General features: G+C 48.3%; 1 protein-coding gene across 5 annotated transcripts; it reads left to right on the top strand.

The window, feature by feature from the left end:
• The first annotated feature begins 813 nt into the window (after positions 1–813).
• SEC22C (SEC22 homolog C, vesicle trafficking protein) lies at positions 814–19,901 on the top strand. Of its 5 annotated transcripts, none has more exons than XM_079794532.1 (8): positions 1,265–1,381; positions 3,080–3,200; positions 4,090–4,298; positions 8,767–8,930; positions 9,731–9,910; positions 12,236–12,354; positions 13,493–13,558; positions 15,221–19,901. In XM_079794532.1, exons 3-8 carry the CDS (start codon positions 4,117–4,119, stop codon positions 15,419–15,421), a joined length of 912 nt encoding a protein of 303 aa, XP_079650658.1. In that variant the 5' UTR covers positions 1,265–1,381; positions 3,080–3,200; positions 4,090–4,116; the 3' UTR covers positions 15,422–19,901. The 5 variants fall into 5 exon arrangements, with proteins under 5 accessions (XP_079650660.1, XP_079650657.1, XP_079650661.1 ...); XM_079794533.1 differs by having other exon boundaries at positions 1,273–1,305; XM_079794534.1 differs by lacking the exons at positions 1,265–1,381; positions 3,080–3,200 and adding an exon at positions 814–1,043.
• The last annotated feature ends 1,888 nt before the right edge of the window (positions 19,902–21,789 follow it).

The raw sequence follows: 21,789 nt of genomic DNA, 5'->3' as shown, positions 1-21,789 counted from the left end.
TGCAAACTTGTTCCGTATCTCACTGTCCTAAACTTTCTGCCGTGGCCTACAAGATCCTACGTGGTCTTACCTCTTCTAGTCTCTCTAGTGGCTCTCACTTTACTCCTTTACTCTCTAAAGTCAGAATTTAATTTTTCTCTCTTTTTTGTGTGGCAACATAGGCATAACATAAAATTTACCATTTAACCATTTTAAAACGTACAATTCAGTGGCACTTAGTAAATTGATACTGTTGTGCAACTATCACCACCATCGATTTCCACCGTATTTCATCCTGTCCAACTGAAATTCTGTGCCTATTAAATACTAACTCCCCATGTGCTTCCCAACTTCTTGTCATCCCTCGAGGAGTCCTGTTGCCTTCCGCACAGCGTTCTCTATACATCCCGTTCCCTTCTGTCTGAAACACTCTTCTTTTCCTTTTTGTCCTGGTAGCTACTAAGCCAGTGTCACGTTCTCAGAGAGGCATCACTGGACAATAAAGTCCAGGCCAGAAGACCCTGTAAATTCTCATTAAAAAAAAAAACAAAAAAAAAAACAACAACTTGCTCCTCTCCGAGGAGCGCACATTTCAGTTTGTATTAGACACGTGTGGTGTAATCGTTTGATGGGTGCTGTCACTCTGCCCTCCTCTTTTCACGTAGTTTTTAGCGTCAGGAGTTCCTCGCCATGTCCGCAGTGCCTGGCACACAGCAGGTGCTCAACACTTTTTTGAAAGAATAAATGGATGAACTCTGCTACCCAGTCTCCCTTGAACCCATCTGTGAGGGCCTCCGACCCGGACCGGGGTGTGTCCCTAGACTTTGGCATCTCTTCCAGGCTGGCAGGAGGCTGTGCTCTTTGGTTTGCCTATCTCGGGCCGGCCTCCCAGCCGCGCGGACGTCGGAACCCACGCCCGGGGCGCGCCGCACCTTCCCGCGGAACCTCCTTGCCTCGGCGCGTCCGTGCTGTTCGCTGCTCCGGCAGGAATCGAGCTTAGACCGTGAGGCCTCCTGCCGCTTCCCGGCGTGGGAAATCCAGTCCGGGACCTCACACCCCTGCGGGTGAGCGCTGGGGAAGGGAAAGGAAGTCGGGAGGCGCGCGCCCGGCCACGCCCCCCTCTGCCTTTGGGTCGCAGCCCTTTAAGAACCACTTCATTCTTCACCCTGCCGGGAGGGGCGGTGGAGTCACGCCAGGATTGGTCGGTTCGCGTGCGAGTGTTGCTTAGCAGCAGCGAATGGACGTTGAAGACTCGCGCGTGCGCACTGTCGCCTACCTGCGCCTGGGCTGCCAGCGACCTGGGCTGGGTCTGCCCTGTGGGCTAAGGTAGCGGACGAGGCGGCGGGTGGCTCAGCGGCGCGGAGGGAGGCTGCTGACTCCCGGAGGCCGCCGTCCGGGAGAGGTGAGGGCTTGCGGGCGGAGGCGGGCGTAGCGGCCCGTTAGCCGGCAGCAGGCGGAGGCGGTGTGGCGCAGGGCGGGCCTGGAGGTGGAGGCGATTCCGGGCCCGCCCCTCCGTCAGGCCCAAGTGGTAGAGCCAGGATTCAAACCCAAATTTTATTACTTAAAATATTTTAAAATATTAAAACACCGGGCTCTGCGGGGCTCCCCGGAATCACCTGTCCCCCTTTCTTGTGCCCGCCGCCCTCCAGAATGGGACCCTCCCAGGCGCGCACCTGCAGAACTGTCAGCTGTTAGATGGCGCACAGAGCGCCTCTTCCTGTGGGAGGAGATGGGTGTGTCCAAAAGAGAGAGCGGGCGATTATTTCCTTAATTACCCACGAGACTCATGTCAGGACTATTGTTTAATTTTAATAGCAGACTTCCCTCAGCGTGCAGATCTTACGAGATTTGGTTTACCAGATCGTGGCTGTACTGGACCAGCTTTTCTGCACACCAGGTGTAGGAGGAGGTGGTGTACTTCTGTGTCCATTGTTAAGCTTACATCTAGACCTCCAGAGCCAGAGAGAGAAAGCACCCCGGGGAGAAATTAGGATTGGAGAAATCAAAGCCACAAAAGAATATTACCAGTGTTGAAGGGTAATTGGTGAAATTTGCGACATGGTCAGAAAAACAAATAAAGTAATACAATAAGAAAGGAGCAATTGCGACAGGTGCATCCTAGGCCCTGGTGCCTACGAACAGGTCTGTGATTAGTTTTGAGTATCAGTGCCCTAGGAGAAGGAATTGTTTTAGGGAAATGGAGTAGCTGTAATACCAAAGATTGGATTTGAGAAGCAATAGTGTAGCGGAAAGATGATAGGCTTTCGAATATTTTAAGTAATAAAAATTGGGTTTGAATCCCCGGCTCTACCACTTGAGCCTTGCAGCTACACTATTCACACCTGTCCAGTGTAGATTATGCTACTTCATAGTCATGAGCACTAAATAACATTGTCAATGTAAGAGTTTCTAGCACAGTGCCTGGTGTATAATATTAGTTGCTATCAAGTTCAGCCCTCCTTTCCTTAGCTCTTAACAAATGACGGTTGACCTCTCCCCTCCTCCCCACCCCATCGCCAAGCAAAGTGAAACAGAAGGCACCTTCATGATCTACAAATCTTAAGTCGTGCGACTGAGAGTGAATTCAATAAGGGTGACATGACTCAGTTTTGTTTTCTGTACTGTGTCTATGAGGATTAGGCAGTACGCCTTATGGTGAAAACTTGTGTATGAATATTTGTGCACCAAATGAAAGTTGTTTTGCTTGTTTAAATTACTATTTTGCAAAGCCTGGTCATTTCTCAGGGAGAGGGTGAAGGGTAAAGGGGAGAGGAAAAAAAACCAAAAAAAACTTTGGGAACCAGGGTGGCCTCTAGCTAGGCACCAAGTTTTTGCTGGTAGAATAGGGATTATCTATGACATGAGCAGTTTACAAATAGAGCTGAGAAGAGGTTTTAGGAAATAGGGGGGGCAGATTAAAATACTTTGTCAAATCTAGTAGCACCTCAGCCTGGGAAGGTCTCATGGAAAGGGTGGAATGGAGACAGGCCTTGATGTGGGTTTGGATATGGGGAGATCAGAAAAGTGGCAGGTACAGATGAAGAATAGGCACAGAAGTGACGAGAGTGGTGTGCATCCTGGGGGCTCCCCTTTCCTGCAGCTCACAGGATCTGAGATGCCGAAAAGGTTACATGCCTAGAGCTCTTTGGAAGGAAAGCCCACCGGTGTATGAACCTATTCCCATCCTCTCAAAAACAGCATCTGTGAAGCGGGATGTGTGGGTGAGTGGAAAGACCTGTTCAAGCTGTAGTGGCCACCTCACTAACCCCTGGCTGCGGGGCTGCTGCGTGCAGATGTGCATGCTCCGCCCTGTACAAGCACCTGCGGAGTTAACAGATGGGGCTAGAACCCAGCCAGGCTCTGTCAGCAGGACTGGCCCAGGCTGCTTCTACCGGGGAGGTACCTTGTTCTGATTTGCCAAAGGCACCATGAGGGCTCAGAATCTGTTTCCTTTTGTTTCTTAATGGTGTTCACATACCAAGGCCAAATATTGAGTATCTCACTGTAATACAGTTTGCTAAGTGATTTGCGTTAACCATCTGTAGGAGCTCAGTCATCATTTTGAAGACTGGCTCTGTATTAAAAATGTGCAGAAATTCAGGAGGGCATGCTGTACTCTCTCAGCTCCATCTTTGCCCTCTGCTCTCCTCTTTACCTACGTTAGGTTAGATGCTTAGAATCCCTAAACTGCCCAGCACCTACCTCCCTGGGTGACCGGAAATGCACAGGTCCCTGGACCCCATGCCTGCTGCTTCAGCATCAGGCACATCCTGTCCCTTTGGAGTCATCTTGCTCCCTGTGTCCTGCTACGCACTGCCATTGCTATTGCCCCTGCTTCCTTGCTTCTCTATTCCTTTCTACCTCATCCTGGTTGGTTGAATTTTGGAAAAGGAGAGATTTACTAGGAGGATTGCAAGAAGAGAAGAGACACGGAGGATAATGAACGGAGGAAAATTGGGAGTGACGGCCATAGAGGTCAGGGAAGTAATAATAGAAACAACATTCGCAATGATTGGGGGTGAGGGTGGAAGGGAGCGCGCATTTCGAGGGCAGGGGGTCTCTGGCACCGTCGTCTGGGCCTCAGTAACAAGGTGACCTTGCTTCCCTCAGGTGTCCTCATGACTTCTCTTGCGGACCATGTCCCTGATCCTCTTTGCCTGTGTGGTAAGGGTGAGGGACGGACTGCCCCTCTCGGCCTCCACTGACTTTTACCACACCCAAGAGTTTCTGGAAATCAGGAGGCGGCTCAAGACGTTAGCCTTGCGGCTGGCCCAGTATCCAGGTCGAGGTTCTGCACAAGGACGTGACTTCAGTATACAGTAAGCAAGCATGTTCACTTTCCCAGAACATCGGCAAAGCCTGGGCTACTTCTGTCATATGTTATGCAGGTCACATGGCATGTTAAAAGTAGATGTAGCCTGGCCGGTGTGGTTCAGTGGTTGGGTGTCGACCCAGAAACAGATCGTGGTTCGATTTCCAATCAGGACACATGCCTGGGTTGTGGGCTCGATCCCCAGAAGTGGGTGTGCAGGAGGCAGCCGATCAATGATGTTTCTCCCGCATCAATGTTTCTCTCTATCCCTCTCCCTTCCTTTCTCTCTAAAAATCAATAAAAACATTTTTTAAAAAAGTAGATCTAGCACCAGACAGTGGTCAGAGGTTGTGTGTGTGCACAATAGAGTTAGGGGGCCTTCAGCATTGCTGCTCCAACTGCTGCTTCTGTTAGTGGCATGCCTGTGGGCATCAGGAGACCCGCCTTCAACCAGTTTCATGCCTTTAGTTTCAGAGATTTTTTCTGCACTAGATGCAGGGGTGGAAAAAGGTAAATAGGGAAGAGATTAAAATGGGAAGAAAATGGAGAGTGAGAAAGCCAAAAAATTAAGAAAAAAGACTGGAGTTCTTGCCTTCAGGTTTTGCTTTTTTAATTTTTGAAAAATTTTTAAATTAAAAAAGTTTAATTACGTGCAGGAGCCCGACAATGAAAAATAAGTCCCTCTCCTCAAGAAGTTTGAAGTATAACGAGGGAACAAGATAAATAATTACTAAATATGATACAGTGGGGGAAATGCTCCAATGCAAGTAGGAATCAATTGTAATCAATAGGTTACAATAATCCTATTGTAATAGATTACAATCCTATTGTAATCAATAGGTTACAATAACCCTATATAATAAAAGGGTAATATGCAAATTGACCAAACAGCAGAATGACCGGTCACTATGACGTGCACTGACCACCAGGGCACTGACGTTCAATGCAGGAGCTGCCCCCTGGTGGTCAGTGCGCTCCCACAGGGGGAGCACTGCTCAGCCACAAGCCGGGCATGAAGGCAGCGGCCCGCCTCCATGGCAGCGCTAAGGACATCCCCTGAGGGCTGGACTGCGAAAGGGCGCAGGCTGGGCTGAGGGACCCCGCACCCACTGGGCCTCTAGTCATAGTAATAATAGCTCATATTATTGAGTGTTTTCTCTGTGCCAGGCACTATTATTATTATAAGTGCTTTGGGGGGCTTATGACGTAGGAAGTAGTGTTATATCTGTTTTATAGAGGAGACGACAGAGGTTAAGCGACTTACCTAAGGGTTGTACTGTTAGAAAGTGGTAGAGCCAGGATTTGAACACAGGCAACCAGGCACCAGGGGCCTGATCCTCATGGTTTTTATCATTTCTTATTCTAGGTCTCAGAGCAAAAAGCCATTCTACGGAGGGATCAGGGCAAGGCAGGTTTTGAAATATCAGAATGGTTATAGTTGTACATCATTGTTTTCTACCATTTAGGCCTTCTTTTGCTCCCAAGTGCCTTTTGCTCCCTTGAACAGTAAATTTTTAGTTGACCTGATAAGGTGGGATCCTTTTCGTGGAATTCAGTCTCAGATTCAGAAGGAGAAGTCCAGGCCTGACTTCAGGCTCGGTGGTGGAGTCAGGTGAGAAGGGATGGGGCCCGAAGAGGGTGCCAGGGGGCAGGCACGTGCAGCTGTCACCCTGTGGTGTGGGCAGTGGGTGCTCAGGAGCCAACACTGAGCTGCGCCCGCCGTGTCTGTGACTCCTTCCTCTGGGAGCCTGAAACCATCTTCCCCATTGTGCTGTGATCACCTGACATTCGCTGGGAGCTTCGTGCGGGACCGAAAATAGGATGCCTTTTCTCTGTTAGGGAACAAAAGTCCATGACTTCAAATGAAACTCTGGGCATTTCAGTTTTTTGAAAAGTGGAGTATAAAATGTTCTACTCATTTGTCTTTGCATTTAATAGTCACCATTTTCACAGAGGAAACAGACTTTTTCCCTTATAGGGGAGCAGCACCATAGCTTATTTTGTAGTTAAGGAGTTGAATTGCTTTCCTAGGGTTGCCATAACAAATTACCACAAACTGCCTTAAAACAACAGGAATGTATTCTCTCACGGTTCAGGAGGCCAGAAGTCTGAAGTGAGGGTGTCAGCAGGGCGTGCTCTCTCTGAGGCTCGAAGGAAGAATCCTTCCCGTGCCTCTCTAGCACCTCCTGGTGGTCGCCAGCAGTCCTTGTCACTCTGTGTCTTGCAGGAGCCGCATGCAGTCTCTGCCTCTGTGATTACATGGGCCTCTTCCTCTGTCTCTGTGACTAGATTTCACACCAGTGGTTGGATGAAAGCCCACCCTAACCCATTATCCCTTAATCCATGATGACCTCATTTGGTCTGAATTACTGCTACAAAGGCTATTTCCAAATAAGGTCATATTCACTGGTACTAGGAGTTAGGACTTCAATATATTTTTGGGGGGTGGGGTGGGGAGGACACAGTTCAGCCCATAAATAGGGGCCCTCTTTCAAGCAGGAACACCTTCATCCTAGAGACTTAGGATCTGTTGGAAAATTCCTTATACAAGGAGATGTCATTCTTTTTTAAAAATTGAAAATGTTTTTATATAGACTTCAATTACAAAACGGTGGTAGATAATATAACCTAAAAACGCTTCTGCCAGAAACACCCAGAAATGTGGGTAAATATATATATATATATATATATATATATATATATATATATATTCACTTATATACATATATTTAAAATATTTTTATTGGTTTCAGAGAGAAAGAGAAAGGGAGAGAGAGATAGAAACATCAATGATGAGAGAATCATTGATTGGCTGCCTCTTGCACACCCCACACTGGGGATTGAGCCCGCAACCTGGGCATGTGCCCTTGACCAGAATTGGACCCAGGACCCTTTAGTTCCCAGGTTGACACTCTACCACTGAGCCAAACCATCTAGGGCTAAATATATAAATTTTAAAAAATGTGTAGCTGAGCTTGAAAGAAAGAAATCCCAAGGTGCCAGAAATGCAGGGGGAAGAGAATGTCAACGTGTGAGCTGGCACTGAGGCTCCTGGGTAAACAGTCATAGTGAACTCAGGGTTAAGTTTCTGCATCATAAAGGGAGAGGCCTTAGCGTATGTAAAGTGAGGAGTTGGAATAAGACCCGTGCATAAAGACAGGGTTCTTGTCAGGGTGCAACCCTAAAGCAATGATAGGGGAGAAATAGTCTGCTCACCAATATAGGGGTAACTCATCTCTCTTTGGCTTTGAATGGGAAGAAAAGATAAAATCTCACCTAAGAAATCGAAACCCTGCTCTTGTGCCTTGTGTCAGATTGGAGTCTGAGTTTATACCTATTGTTTTGTTTTGTGTTAATCCTCACTCAAGGATATTTTCCACTGATTTTTAGAGAGAGCAGAAAGGAGGGGAAGATACACAGAGAAACATTGATGTGAGAGAGACACATCGATTGGTTGTCTCCCACCAGGCTGGGGATCAAGCCTGCAACTGGTGTGTGCCCTTGGCCGGAATTGAACCCTGGACCTTTCAGTCTGCAGGCCGACACTCTATCCACTGAGCCAAACCAGCTAGGGCTGAGTTTATACTTTATACTCCCCACAGGCTAGGAATTCCCAAGCCAAGGTTCAGATATCAGTGTTGGTTCCAGACTGATGACACGGGAGCATCAGGGCAAGGCAAATGCAGACCCTCATGAAAAGCGCGCCTCAAGTCAGGCCTCAGGGGAGTCCCCCAGGAGAAAACCGGCTCTGCAGTGACGAGCTGTCAGCAAAAGTGACAAACACTGGAAGAGATGGCCCACAATGAGTGGGGGTAGGAGGCACCACAGAAAGGGGAAGTAGAGTCCCCAGAACTTGAAATAATAGCGTGACAGCCTGAAAGGAGTAGGTGTCATTTCAGGATGCCAGTCTGATTCAATGTTAGAACAACCTTTTTTTTTTTTTTTAATACATTTTATTGATTTTTCACAGAGAAGAAGGGAGAGGGATAGAGAGTCAGAAACATCGATTAGAGAGAATCATCCATCAGCTGCCTCCTGCACACCCCCTCTACTGGGGATGTGCCCGCAACCAAGATACATGCCCTTGACCGGAATCGAACCCGGGACCCTTCAGTCCACAGGCCGGCGCTCTATCCACTGAGCCACACCAGTTTCGGCTAGAACACCTTTTGATGTAGATTAAAAAAGAAAATCATTTTCCTCTAAGATGCAGAGAAGTCTGAGGCTACTTCCCTCTAATGAAACATGCACCTTCAGATATGAATAATGGCAAATACCACTATACATTTTAGAGGAAGTATAAGAAAGGCGCAGACCCAGGTAGGTCTAGCTGAGGACACATAGTATATGCAACCAACAGCTCCAGGACTGCCCAAGGCCAAGCAGGTCCAGAGTGGAGGGGAGGTTGTGTCTGGGTGTGGGGGGGAATCCCTGTGTCTGCTCCTGCTAACGTAGATGTCGCCCTTTTGTTTCAGCTTTTCTTCTTCAGGGGATGTGGCCTGCATGGCTATCTGCTCCCACCGGTGCCCAGCAGCCATGGCCTTCTGCTTCCTGGAGACCTTGTGGTGGGAATTCACAGCTTCCTATGACACCACCTGCATTGGCCTAGCCTCCAGGCCATATGCCTTTCTGGAATTCGGTTTGTAACCCTCTTTTGTATTTACTGTTCTCACTCACGGCGTGTGTAGATTTGTAGTTTAGATTTGGCTTTGACCTTCAAGAAAAGTCATTGGAGGTGTGGTAAGATATCACTGGAGAGCAGCCGTCTATCCTGAGATTTGACAGCGATGGAAGAGGCCTGGAAACTTTGAGGTTTAACACTCTGGCTTGTCATCTCTCCAGAGCCTTGGGGCAGCTGGAGGGATGGTGAGAACTGTACGGGTCAGTCACCACAGCCCTCGCGAGTGGGGTCAGCAAACTGTGGCTCACGGGCCAAAAACTTGGCAATAAATTAGTACTAACGTAAATAAAAGAATTAAAACCAATGCCTTTCAAATATATAATCCTAGTTGGCATAGCACATTCACGTTCATGTGTAATTTTTTTCTCACATGCCTTTCCTTGAGATAACCAGGTCGAGAATAGCCATCCCCATTTTTTAAGCTTAGAAATATTCTGTGAGTTGTTAGGACTATACTGTCACAAGTGGCTGAGCTAAGAATCAAGTCCTTATCCCCTGACCCCCTTGTCACTGAGGTGCTGGGAGGTGGTGCTGCCTCTCTATGGACAGCCTGTCACATTTTAATCCCTCTGCTCTGGAGAGACTGATGTGACTAGTCATGCTATGGAGTGATCATTTGACCTGTATGTATAACTTGACACTCTTGAGAGTCTGGCTGACATTAGCCTGATTGGAAATGTACAGTTCACTTTGTACGTATTGTCTTAAAACACCCGTTGTGATGAAAATACTCAACTTGGGGTGCTCTCTTGTTGCAGACAGCATCATTCAGAAAGTGAAGTGGCATTTTAACTATGCAAGTTCCGCTCAGATGGGGAGCAGCTTAGAAAAGATTCAGGAGGAGCTGGAGTTCCAGCCTCCAGCGATTCTCACTCTGGAGGACCCAGACGTGGCAAATGGGGTGATGAACGGTCACATGCAGATGCCCTTGGAGCCTGGTAAGTGGCCTGCTGTTCTCTGAGGTTGCTGAAGGTGAGGGGATATTCTGTATTTCAAAGGGACATTGAGTTCTTTCACTAGGAAGGATTTTTTTTTTTGGGGGTGGGGTGGGGGTGGAAATAGCTTGTATATTAATGTATTTCCTGGGTGGCCGTTTTAAGAAACTTGACAATTTTGGCAGTGAGTTGATCTGAGGGTGACTCTTACGATGAAATTCAGGAAAAGAGTGACTTGACAGGTTGTTTTCTTAACCAGGATGAAGTCTACAGGTGTGAATGTTGTAAAGGAGGTCCATTCTCTCTTCCTGGAAGTCACTTGTACAGATTTGTACACCTGTCTGTCTGTCTATCCATCCATCCATCTGTCTGTTCTTTATCTATCTTTATTCCTTGGACAATGAATCTTTATCTCATCACTTAGTGAACTACTGCAAGTCTCCACTGAGAGACCCCGTTCTCCTTGATGGAGGGCGGGGAGGGCTATGGGATGAGTGTGGGCAGGGCCAGAGTCAGGGCTTCTGTTGCTCTCACTGTGGGGTTCCCCGTGAGACCTGGGGGCATCCCTCTATCCCTGCGGATACCAGATACCAGAGTCTTTATCTGAGGAATGAGGTGCTAATGAATGCGATCACATGCCCTGGCATTCCCTGACAGTCTGGCATTACACTCAATGCCTGGCATATAATGAAGCATGATTGTCGGCATTCCTTGTTTACAGTTACACACACTGAAACCAGCTGTTAGTTAAGGTGGATATTTACAGTGTAAGAATGTTGTAATGGTGGAGAGCTGAATTTTGCTCTGAAAGAAAGAACTGTCTATACTACAACAATCTAATTATTTTAACTTTTATACTAAACTCATTGCTTGAACTTTAAGAGTTGTATATTAAAAGTGTTCATGCTGCCAAAACCGGTTTGGCTCAGTGGATGGAGTGTCGGCCTGCGGACTGAAAGGTCCCAGGTTTGTTTCTGGTCAAGGGCATGTACCTTGGTTGCGGGCACATCCCCAGTAGGGGGTGTGCAGGAGGCAGCTGATCGATGATGTTTCTCTCTCATCGATGTTTCTAACTCTCTATCCCTCTCTCTTCCTCTCTGTAAAAATCAATAAAATATATTTAAAAAAAAAAGTGTTCATGCTTTTAGCTTAACTTTGTGTTTTGTTTTGTTTTGTTTTAATTTTTAATATATTTTTATTGATTTTTTACAGACAGGAAGGGAGAGGGATAGAGAGTTAGAAACATCGATGAGAGAGAAACATCATTGATCAGCTGCCTCCTGCACACTCCCTACTGGGTATGTGCCAGCAACCAAGGTACATGCCCTTGACCGGAATCAAACCTGGGACCCTTGAGTCCGCAGGCCGACGCTCTATCCACTGAGCCAAACTGGTTAGGGCTTAACTTTGTATTTTAATTTAATGTTTTGATCAACAAATTCCTGGATTGGCTCTCAGGCTAATCAGTAAGTTGTAATTTATGTTGGGAAGGAAGACTGGGTGGTTGAACCCCTCCTTTGCCGTATCTGAGATGGGGTAACTTTGTAATATAAGTTTTGTTTTTTAACCACTTAGACAAGATGAGCAAATACTTGCCTATCCTTCTAGGACATTATACTGTGGTTTGGCTCACCCTATTGTCCTGAGGCTAGAACCTATACAGGTAGCACATTCTGTTCTAACAGGAACATTGACTTGCTGGGTGGAGACCCTAACACTAACAATAGGCATTAATGGGGTTGCAGCAAGCTATCTGTGTGTGTGTGTACATGGCTGTGTATGTGAGAAATGAAAGGACAAGAAATGATGATTTAGAAAAGAGCACAGCAAGAGAAATCCTGATTTAAAGCAATTTACCGGTAGAGCTTTATTTGTGAATTAGCTGTCAGTTTCTGAAAGCATTTCTATTGCGCACATCGACTCCCAGCTTGTAAAGTGCTCCGCTCTTTTCTGACAAGGACAACATTCAGTGTCACGTGGGCTTCCATTTTGCACTGGATAGTTCTTTGTTGTGGGGGCCGTCTTGTGCATTGTAGGATGCGTAGAAGCATTCATCGCCTCTACCCAGTGGATGCCAGTAATGGCCTGTCCCCAGTGTGACGATCCAGAATGTCTCGAGACATTGTCACGTGTCCATTGAAGGAACTCCCCTAGATACCCAGATCCATTCTGTCTATCATTTCTATCATAACTACAACTGCTTTTTAAATTAATATGCATGGTTAGCATAACCTGTCATTAGTGGAGGTCTAGGTCATGTCTTCACTTATTTTTTTTCATGTAGAAAGCATTTTCACTAAACTTATTATCATTTTTTTAATTGTGAAGCTCCTAATTTCCAAATGGAACCAGTGACAGCCCTGGGTGTCCTCTCCCTTGTCCTCAACATCATGTGCGCTGCTCTGAATCTCATTCGTGGAATTCACCTTGCAGAGCATTCTCTACAGGTAACCTTTTCTTTACAGGTTAAATGGAAGGACATGTGGTGGGAGAAACTGATAACCTTATAACTGAAACACATTTTATTTATAAGGTTATTATATACTAAGGCCTTAAAATTCAAATACAAATTTTATTTCTAATTTTATTCTTTGTAGTAAGTTGAACAAATATGAAACGTGCTCTTTCGTATCATTGTTCTAAGAAGCCAAAGGGGCCTTTGGGATACTGGTGAGAAATGGGCAAGTTGGTACAAGGGAATCCGGCCCCCGTGGCCCTTGGGACCCCAGGAATCACTACAGGGCTGGATTGTCCTCGCTGGGCAAAAGTTTGAGTCTAGACTGATTGATATCATGCAGATTCCACTTCTCTGTGTCCTTGTCAAAAACTGTCACCAGGAAGTTGTCTTTCCAGCCTGTTCTTCTTAAATCACCTTTCTAATGTTTTTAAATTTTGAAGTATTTCAAACACTTTATAAAAGTATAGAATCATCACGAGCATAAGCAGGTATTACTTTCAAAGATAGAGCCACAGTGCTCATGCCCATGTACGTGATGGCTGAAGTCTGAGGCACGGCTGCTGTTGAGTCTCAGGGCATCGACGTAGGCCGCCCGGTTGGGGAATGGCAGCAGGCCTGTGCCTCAAGAGTGGTGACTGCCTGTTACCGCATCCTGTCTTTGGCCATGTGTGGTGTGGTTCCCACTCCTATTGTTTATGATGACTCATAACCTGTTACTTACCAATGTCTGTACATGCCAGAACCGGTGCTGGGCCTACACGATGGTTAAGACACAGTCCCTGCCTCATGGGCACAGAGCAGAGTATGGTGACGTCGCTGAGGAGGGGCAGTCCCTGGGGATGGGAGGAATTAGGGAAAGCTTAGTATTGACAGATGGGGAGGATTCTGAGAGGTGGCGAGGTTATCGGGGGCATTTCAGGTTGAGGGCTTAGCACAGATGCGTGGGGAGGGTGCACAGTGTGTCCAGGTCATTGAAGACGATTGCATATCAGCCCCTGGTTGATACATAAACAGGGACTCGTGTCTCGCTCCCAGCCAGGGATTGTGTGCTGTCAACCATGCCAGACCGGAGAGTGTGTCCTTTCACCTAAATATTCCTTTTCTTGTGTTCCTCCTATTTGTTTTAGGTTACCCATGAGGAAATTGGAAATATTCTGGCTTTTCTTATTCCTTTCGTAGCCTGCATTTTCCAGGTGAGTGCAATGTTGATATTGTGCTGAGTGGGTTAAACCCATGGCCTTATTTTGTTCTTTTGTTGGGACCATCAACACGTTTCTAGATTCTAATTTTGTTCCACCAAGGCCTTGGTTCAAATCATGGACAACGCCGGCTCTTAGCGGATGGACCCTAGGCCCATCCTACCCAAACCTCTCACTTAACAGAGCGAGAACTTTGGGCTCCGCAAGGGAACGCTGGGCCGCAGGGCCTTTCATGGTGGCAGACAGAGAGCAGGGACTTGGCCTTGCCTCCAGGGAGGGAGGGATGTGATAGCAGGGCGGTGGGTTGGGCTGGGCCTGACTGGTTGCGGCAGGGCCTTGCCTCCTGCTTGTTGTTGGACAACCCAAGTGCAGAAACGTCCTTCTGCAGAGGTCACGGCTGTGTCTGCATATGTGTTTTTAAAACAAGGGTAGGTAAAAAGTGTTCTAAATAGTAGTACTATCTGACTCAAATCTGCCCTTAGGGAATGAAACAAAAATTATAACATTAGAGAGCCTTTATTATTATTTAGTTATGTTCAGATAAGATGCATATAAACAGGATGGAGTCAAAAGGAGCTTTTGAATCTCCAAAAGCAAAGTTAATTCTAGTAAAAACCTGACTGTGATTCTCTTTACTTGTCCTCCACTGGGCTAGGATTTAATACTTTCTCATCTTTAAGGTTTTTTGTTTGTTTGTTTGTTGGTTTTTTAATTAAAATTTCTGTTCTTAGGGCACTTCCTCTCTCTTCCACACCCTAAACGGTGTATTTTTAAAGAATTTCATGATTGTGCAAAAAGAAATTTTCAGCCCAAAATGGAAAATGCACTCAAATTTTAGAAACAAGTCTCGGAAACCATGGGTGTTGCCTGTGGACGGTTCATGGAGCTGCGTTTCAGGCTGCGGGATCTTACAGCACCCACTCCAGTCCTGCAACTGCCTTCTCATTTGTTAGCTCTTTCCACGGGGATCTCTCCCTCCCCCTGACCTGAGCCTTGGTCAGATTGCCCTGTGTTTTGAGAATGTACTTTTTTTTTTTTTTACATAGAAGCAAAAGGCTGTTTTCCACCTTTTGCAGAACAAGAACAGCCTCTTTTCCATGTGAGAGCCCGACACAAAATATCAGTCCCTCTCCCCGCTGAGACCTTCCCATCTCCGACAGGAGATGCTTTTGAGGATGTGATAAGGGAGCTGTCTCGGGGACAGCAGACCCTGTGGACCTGTAACTCAGGAAACACTAAACGGAAACGCATAGCTCCTCTCACTGCCTTTCTCACCTGCCATGAGCCCCTGAGGGAAAATGTCATTGGGAGGCCAGTCAGTCTTGTCAGGTGTCCTGGCCTGGCTGTCTGCCCCGACCCCCATCTCTGCTTCCTCTGCATTTCTGTCTGTATTTCCTAACCCTCTTTCAGGAGTGCAATGTTCTGATTCCTCCTGTGATATCTGTTTCCCTGTCCTTTTCTCTTCCAAATCTCCACTGCCCGCCAGCGATGAACAGTGACTTACCCAGCCAGTCGCAGCCTCGTTGTGATGAATTCAGTGTAATAAGCTAATGTGTGTGAAATGACGCCACGTGGCAGGTGTGAGAAGTGAATCTTGCATCTGGCCCGTGGCCATTTTGCCGCCTGACTGGACCTCCCCGCCTGCTGTCATTTCAGTGTTACTTGTACCTGGTCTACAGTCCAGCCAGGATGACGAAGGTGGTGCTGATGCTGCTCTTTATTTGCCTGGGCAACGTGTACCTGCACGGGCTGAGGAACCTCTGGCAGATCCTCTTCCACGTGGGCGTGGCTTTTCTGTCTTCGCACCAGATACTGACGAGGCAGCTCCAGGAGAAGCCGTCGGACTGTGGCGTGTGAGGAACGGGCCCTTCAGTTTTCACATGGGGGTCATCTGTGTTTCCCTTTTGGCTTCTCAGCTTCACCTCAAGTTTCCATCCTTGAAGCTCATTTTGACCAGACTGGACTGAGCGAGACTGGGGACTTCTAACAGGTGCAGTGGAGGCATGAGGTCGCTCGAGGCCCAGGCCCGGTTTCGAGCGGAGCGTTACTGCCGGCTTTCCGGTTCGGCACGTTGAGACTCTGGGCTCAATTCAGACAGAGCGTATTGGAAGACCAGAAGGGAATTCTTTTGGTCTTTTAAACCGAATGATGCAATAAACCACTAGATTCAGTAGTGCTAGTTTTAGTGATAGGCAGTTGTCTCTGAGGAACCGAGTTCAAATCCATTATCAGCGTTTCAGTCTCCAGGTGACTTGATTAGGATTTTTTGAGGGTCAGTACAGGGTGAATTAAAAACTTAGAAATATGGTTCATGAATTAAGCAAGATAAATTTTGTTTACATTTTTGATAACTTAGAATAGTTATCAATATGATACTTTTAGAACAGTTAAATATATTTTGGATATAAAGTGAACTTATCTACATTTAGGGTAAGGACAGACTTAAGCTGAGAAAATGGTTAAGAAAGCTCAGTTTATTTAATTTATAAATATAACCTTGTATGGTGGTGGGACAGGGTGGGTACGGCAAATATTTTGTATGTATTTGCAGGGCATATCTGAATATTTTAAAAATTAATTGAGCAAGATTCCTTGCCCTGGGTCGTGAACGGGAGCAGGGGAGCCACACGGATTCACGCAGGCGCACTTTACGGACACAGGCGGGAGAGGCTGCTGCCGTCAGCCTGGCACACGGCAGCCGGGGCCTGTCATTTTAATGATGAACCCCTTGACCCTGCGTACCTGTTCCCAGAAGACCTCCCAAATTAATCACTCCTCTCCACCTTTCCCAGTCATCTTCATTGGGTGAAGGGCCTCATTTTTTACGAATAAGAGTTCAGTAGGTGTTAACTTTTTAAAAGCTTTACAAATATATAATTAATCCTGTGCTCGGAAAAGCTTTTCTTTATCTCCCTGTCAAAACGCTGATTGATCATAGTTTCCCAAAATGTGGCTCTGAGTCAGATCTTAGCTGGTCCAGTACCATTCAGGAGCCAGTTCGGAAGCTTGCCCCTAGATTGTTCTTGGTAGAAGTTTGGGATCCGAATAGCTCAACCACAATTGTATGGGATAGTCGGAGTGGAATTATGTAGTCTTGATAAATTTAAAAATCCTATTTTGATAGTTTTTATAAGTTGAAAATCAGTGCAAGAGATATTGCGCCCAGGAGCAAGCAAGGATTTTGTTTCAGTGGGTTCGGCTGTCCTCGGTTCTTCCTGGTGGTGTGTTGTTACTGAGCTACCTTGGTATCACTTTAAGAAAAACAAGTGTATGTGGCTGGGAACTGTTGGGGAAATGTTGCCAGAGTGATTTTATTTTCTTATAATGGAATTTTCTATTTTTACTCAAATAAAATATCTGGATGTGAAAGTTCTACTGGCAACACCCTCAGATGGAAACTCCAGAGTTGTCTCTCTATTGATTTTGGATCTGCATAATTTTGGCATATCCAGCAGGTGAATGTTCAGGCTTTCTGGAAGGACATTTTGAAGAGATGGTGAAACAGAGTGGGAAGCCAAGGAGGCGAGACAAATCCTTCTATGGTAGAAGCACAAAGAGGCTGTAAAAGTTGGTAGGACAGCTTATGAATGATTTGTTTTCTCTTCGAGCCCACGTGCTTGCCCTGTAGCCCCGTATCCCAGATGCCTTGAGCGTCTGAGCCTGTGACCCACATTCAGCAAGCAGTATAGCCTGTGCTTGAGGGGTCTCCCTCCTGGGATTGCTCTCTGCACTAGTCGCCATGGTCCCCCCGCCTGAGTGACTGTGGTCTTGGGGTTGGAGGTTTCCTTTTGCAAGTTAAAGGGAGAAGAGGGCCAGCCAAGCAGTGCAAACGCATGACCACATGAACACTTTATCTGAAACCCAGCTGAGAGAGGCTCAGCCCACCGGAGGGAGACACTGCTGATAGGAAAGAAGGGCTTGAGATTTCGTCCAAGGGAAATCCCAGCTCAGGGGTGACTTGGTCCAGGCCCCCCCGGTGTCATCCTCAATGCCAGAAAGCTGGCTGCACGTGGCCGTCGTCACTCTCACTCCACCACGGAGTCCGGGCCGTTCCACCACCTTGGTTTTCCCAGTGGTTCAAGGCCACCTGCCCCACCCGCCTCGCAGGCTGAGATCCGGGACATGATGAAAATGAAACCTTCAAAGTGCCTTCTGGTATCGGATGCTGCAAGGTCAGGAGCGTCCGAGTGTTGTGTCCTGTCGAGTGTGCGGACAGGAATGTGGCTCAGGCTCTCGAGCGGGGTTTCCCCTTCCCCTGGGATGCCGTGGGGGAGGCACGGGGACTCTGGTTGCTCTCCGTTCCCCAGGCTAGCCTGGCTGTGACCAGGACCGTTCCGGCGGGCCTTTTCCTGAGTGGAGATAGTCGGCACATTTGGGGTGCGATTCCCTCTGGTACTAGAGGCCCCACTGCCTGTGGCAGGAGGAATGTGAACGCTGTTGGCAGGCATTGTGAGTCAGGGCTGTGAGAAGGGTGTGTGGAGGAGTGCTGAAACGAAGACATTTAATCATCATTTCATCATTCCTATCAACCTCACCTTGAGCTCCATTCTTTTCCCAGATGCCCTTCTCCAGGTCTCCCCTCCTCTCGCCGCCTCTACTCTACCTGGCCGCAGGGGCTGACCCTGGACCCCGGAGGGACGGCAAAGGCACCTTTCATTGTAACTGATAGGGTGGGTACAGGAGCTTCAGAGAGGGGGCAGGCTGCACTGAGCCCGGCCCTCTCCCCGTGTGCCCCCAAGGAGCTTCAGCACACTCCTGGGGGCCTGGTCTCGGAGGGAAGCGTCGCTTTGGTGGTCAGCACTGCTCAGAGTCATAGACAACAACCAGCCAGGCCGGCTATTTGGGGCGCAGGAAGCAGGGGGTGGGGGATCCGAGCTGGGGGGTCTCCGTCTGCTGGAAGATGGCAGCTGCCCCTTGGCATATGGGGGCTGGGGGCTGCACCCCCATTCAGGGCTGCCATTGGTCGTTCCTCAAAGGAGTCGGCCGCTCATTGTAACATGGATACAGGTGGCCCTCAGAGAGCCCGCTGCTGGCTCAGTCAGCACAGACGAGGCTGGAGGACCGGCAGGGACGGGAGTGTTGGCTGCCATCAGACGTGTTCCCTGCTCTGACGGTTCACATTCCATTGTTCCTGCACGGAATCCTGCCCAGGTGCAGGGAGCTCCGCCCGTGCCCTGCGTGTTCATAGAGGAGGAGCAGGAGAGAGCAGATGTACCCTTGAGGGGTGAGGCTGGGGAAGGAGCGTGCCGGCCAGCTTGGCTCTGACATGCAACACCACAGTGGGTGAGTCACGGCCCGCCGGCCCCATGTCCTCATCCGGGAACTGTGATAACCTCAGCCTGCTCCCCTGGCATGCTCTCCTGAGAGCAAAAGCGCAGCGGAGGAGAATACTGGGTGAACCCATCCCTCGTGCGCAGGAGGAAGGCTTTGAGATCACCCGCTGCACAGAGATTCCTCTGCCTGCTTCAGGTGGCGCAGCACAGCCGTGTCTTCTGGCCTTTACAAAAAGGGGCATTTTATGTACTGCCATGTGAATGGCCTCATTCTCCACCCCCAGGAAGGCAGCGGCCTCTCTTCCGCCCCCTGGACCTGCCCCCTGCCTTCCAGGCTCAGAGCCCTTGGCACCATGGGTGTTGGGTCCTCCAGGATACGGGGGGGGGGGGGGGGGGGGCGGGGAGGAGAGGAGGGAGGAGAGGTTCTGCTGAGGCCTGTCCTAGAGAGCCAGGGACCAAACCCCAAGGTCTGTCCCCAAACGAGGAGAGCTCTGCTTTTCCCGTGCGGGAGCAGTGATGTCAAATTCTGTTGCCGGGGCAACGTCATTGGCAGGGAACCTGTGGAAACGGGCTTGTCAGTAAAATCTGGGAATGGCCGGATATGGAAACATCTGGCTGTGTGTACCGACGGCGGCGGGGCTGTTGCCCACAAGCGCCTTTTATTTAGGGTAAACTTACCAAATCCATTCTGTTCCTCAAACCTGTGCTTGGTACATATGACCTTCTTTACCCTTTATGCCTGTGTGGTTCTGGGGTTGCTTCAGAAGTAGTGTTTAATGTGTTATTCACATGACCCCCAGGATCCTGTTTTGTTTAATGGACTTTTCTATGAAAGAGCATCAACGATTGAGGCTGATGGGGCCAGGGCAACCACTTCACATATTCCTTCTGAATGCTTACTGTTTTCATGTAGTAACAAAGATCTATTTTGACCAAATGATGGGTACTTTTAACAGACTTCCCCACAGTGGTGAAGCCTAAACTTGTGTTCATGTATGTGGAGAATGTCGTATGGCATTATATACTATGTATATGTACATTCAATGAGGTGGCTTCAGGCGTGGGGGGAGAATAAATCCAAGGTGCTTATTAACTTGTGTGTCTGTATTTGTGTGAAAGATTCTGAGTTGTGGGTCCACTTCCCTGGGCCTGGCATAATAGGAGGGGGGCGGTGTTGTGAGAAGGAAAATTCAGGTCCTCTTGTCTAGTGGAGTCTAGACAGGTGCAAGGACTCCCAGAGTCTTCAGCACTAATCCCAGACCCTGGAGTGCAGAAACACCTTGGAAACACCAGAATAGCACTGCCCAGGGGCTGGGAGGCCTGCCTTCCTGCAGGCTCTGTCCTTGCCTCACAGGCACTTCCCCGTCCTGGGCTCCGGGCTCCTGTCCAGGCTGAGGGTGACAGTGTGAGTTATCTCCCAAGACCTGGAGATGGCCAGCAGGAGGCACAGCTGCCAGCCAGTCTTCAGGACTGGGCCCTTTCGCGGAGGTCCTCCTGGGCAGCTGATGAAGTTCCCAGAAAGGAAGCTAGGCACCAACCCCTCCTGATCACGCTCTCAACACGTGGGGAAATGCACGCGCCAAGCTCCCCTCCGCCATCTGTCCTGCATGAAATCTTTCAGAGGAGGGCAAAGACTTCCAACATAAACATCTGAGTTACTGAGTTCTGAGGTTTGGAGTGGGCAGAGCCCTCAATGCGCGGGTTGGGGAAGTTGAGGCCCATCCTAGGGAGCCAGTCCAGGGTAGTCCAGAGCTCCTTCCCCTGGGCTGGGAGCGAGGTGCTGTCTACCACTTGGCAGCACCCACACACAAAAAGGGGTCTTGGCCCACCCAGGGTGCCCTTTCTGCGCCAGGAGGGCTGGTTTTTCAGTGGTTAGAGCGTCAGCCCACAGACTGAATGATCCCAGGTTCAATTCCGGTCAGGGGCACGTACCTCAGTTGCAAGCTTGATCCCTGGCAATGGTTGGGGCCTATGCCAGAGGCAACCAATCAGTCTCTCTGTTTCTTCCCCTCCCTTCTACTCTCTCTAAAAAACGAATGGAAAAAAATATCCTCGGGTGAGGATTAACAAAACAACAACAAGAAAAAGAAGAGATTAGGACATGGACATGTACAGAGAGAAGACCGTGGGAAAACACAGGGAGAAGGTGGCGGTCTGCAAGCCAAGGAGAGAGGCCTCAGGAGAAACCAACCTGCCAACATCTGGGCCTCTGACTTCTAGCCTCCAGGGCTGTGAGAAAATAAATGCCTATTCTTCAATCCACCCAGTCTGAGGTCCTTTGTTATGGCGGCTCAGGCTGACTGATACAGCTGCCTACCCAAATGTAGTGTGTACATGCATGCCTTTTGGAAACTTCACTCCTGGTTTTACATCCCTGGCAAATTCTCACACAGATCCTTAAGGGGACATGTATGAAGATAAGTGTTTCCCGAGCACCATTTGTGTTGGCAGAAAGCATCTGCGTGCCGATCACGGATACATAGTGTGCACCACGCAACAGGCAGAAGTGCCAGGTTTACATGTAACGTAGGATGTGGATGGAGCTTCAAAACATAGAACTGAGTGAAAAATAACATTTATGTGATTAGATGTATTGCACACAAAATAATAAAATATTTTGTAAGGATGTATTTAAAAAGATACATGTTCAGCCCAGCTGGAGTGACTCAGTTGGTTGAGTGCTGTTCCATGCACCAAAAGGTTGTGGGTTTGATTCCTGATCAGGGCACATACCTGGGTTGCAGATTCCATCCCAGGTCGGGGCACAGGTATGGAAGGCAACCGAACGATGTTTCTTTCTCACATTAATTCCCCCCCCCCCTCTCTCTCATCTCCCCTCCCGACTTCCTCTCTCTAAGCATGTCCTCAGGTGAGGATTAAAAAATAAAAAATATATACATGTTTAATGCATTTGAGCGGTTGCCTCCACAGGATCAGGAGCATGGGAGTTAG

This window comes from Cnephaeus nilssonii, assembly GCF_951640355.1.
Source record: "Cnephaeus nilssonii genome assembly, chromosome: 17".
Taxonomy (NCBI): Eukaryota; Metazoa; Chordata; class Mammalia; order Chiroptera; family Vespertilionidae; genus Cnephaeus; species Cnephaeus nilssonii.
The sequence above is the reverse complement of the archived record's forward strand: the minus strand, read 5'-3'. Positions and strand labels throughout refer to the sequence as shown.

Bases quoted from the DNA above. Each gene is read 5' to 3' on its own strand.
- SEC22C (XM_079794534.1), top strand. From the start codon at position 4,117: ATGTCCCTGATCCTCTTTGCCTGTGTGGTAAGGGTGAGGGACGGACTG. The intron at 12,355-13,492 runs GTAACCTTTTCT...TATTTGTTTTAG, and splicing joins TTGCAGAGCATTCTCTACAG to GTTACCCATGAGGAAATTGG. The intron at 13,559-15,220 runs GTGAGTGCAATG...CTGTCATTTCAG, and splicing joins TCGTAGCCTGCATTTTCCAG to TGTTACTTGTACCTGGTCTA.